We start from the raw sequence: 867 nt of genomic DNA, 5'->3' as shown, positions 1-867 counted from the left end.
TGGTGACATATCTGACTCGGGATCAGAGAGACAGAAAAAGTCGTGAGACCAGGGTGTCTCATATTGTCTCTTTAACCAGGGCTTTTTGGGACCCTTTTGCTTGGGATATGGCCTAAATAAGGCTGACATCCTGGACTGGATCATATCTTGTCTTGATGGTCCAGGGTAAGATGGAGTTTGAATAGCAGCTATGTGAGGGCCACTGACAGACGAGGAGCTTGGCAGAAAACTCGACATGCGAAGGGGATGATCATTTTCAGGGACAGCAATGACTGTCTCTTCCCTTTCAGTGGTCACTGTACTCTCTGAGGTCTTTKTCTCCATCACTAAAGGAATGAGGCACTGAACAGCATCCTGTATCAAACTTGCTGCTCTCTTGCTGGCTTCTTCGTATCTGAAATTAGACGTCACACACACACAATACAATTTGTACAGGGATAGTTAATTTTATCTGTTCAAACTTACAATTATATGACACAATCACACAAATGCATTACAATTATTAAACATTGGATTAAACCTTTTGCAACAAAAAAGTTAGTTTCCAAAACATTACATGAATAGAACTTGTTCTGGAAAACCAAGATCAAACACTTTGGAAGTGTCTGTTGCGATCATGTTCACTGTCCCAAAACACAGTCCTGTTCCTGTAAATGTACATTTTATTTGATGAATTTTTTAATTCAATTTGTATCTCCACTACTTCACTTTTATATTTTTTAGTGTAAGTTAAGTTCATAGATTAGTGTGTCCATCCACATTTACAGTGTCAACATATTCTATTCTAAGCGTACTTGGCCAATAGTGTTTCTGATTATATTTCTTGTATTGTTTTTACATGCAAGTACGTGTGATTTCATACAATGT

At 38.1% G+C, this 867-nt stretch overlaps 1 protein-coding gene across 1 annotated transcript; it reads right to left on the bottom strand.

The window, feature by feature from the left end:
* LOC106523769 (uncharacterized) lies at positions 1-613 on the bottom strand (the record flags this gene model as incomplete). Its single annotated transcript, XM_014017312.1, is given in 1 exon segment — positions 1-613. A coding segment is annotated over 1 exon segment (324 nt), but the record flags the coding sequence as incomplete, so codon positions are not given.
* Positions 614-867: the final 254 nt, after the last annotated feature.

Source organism: Austrofundulus limnaeus, unplaced genomic scaffold, assembly GCF_001266775.1.
Source record: "Austrofundulus limnaeus strain Quisiro unplaced genomic scaffold, Austrofundulus_limnaeus-1.0 Scaffold166, whole genome shotgun sequence".
NCBI classification, from domain to species: domain Eukaryota; kingdom Metazoa; phylum Chordata; class Actinopteri; order Cyprinodontiformes; family Rivulidae; genus Austrofundulus; species Austrofundulus limnaeus.
This window is presented reverse-complemented; position numbering and strand designations above follow the sequence as displayed.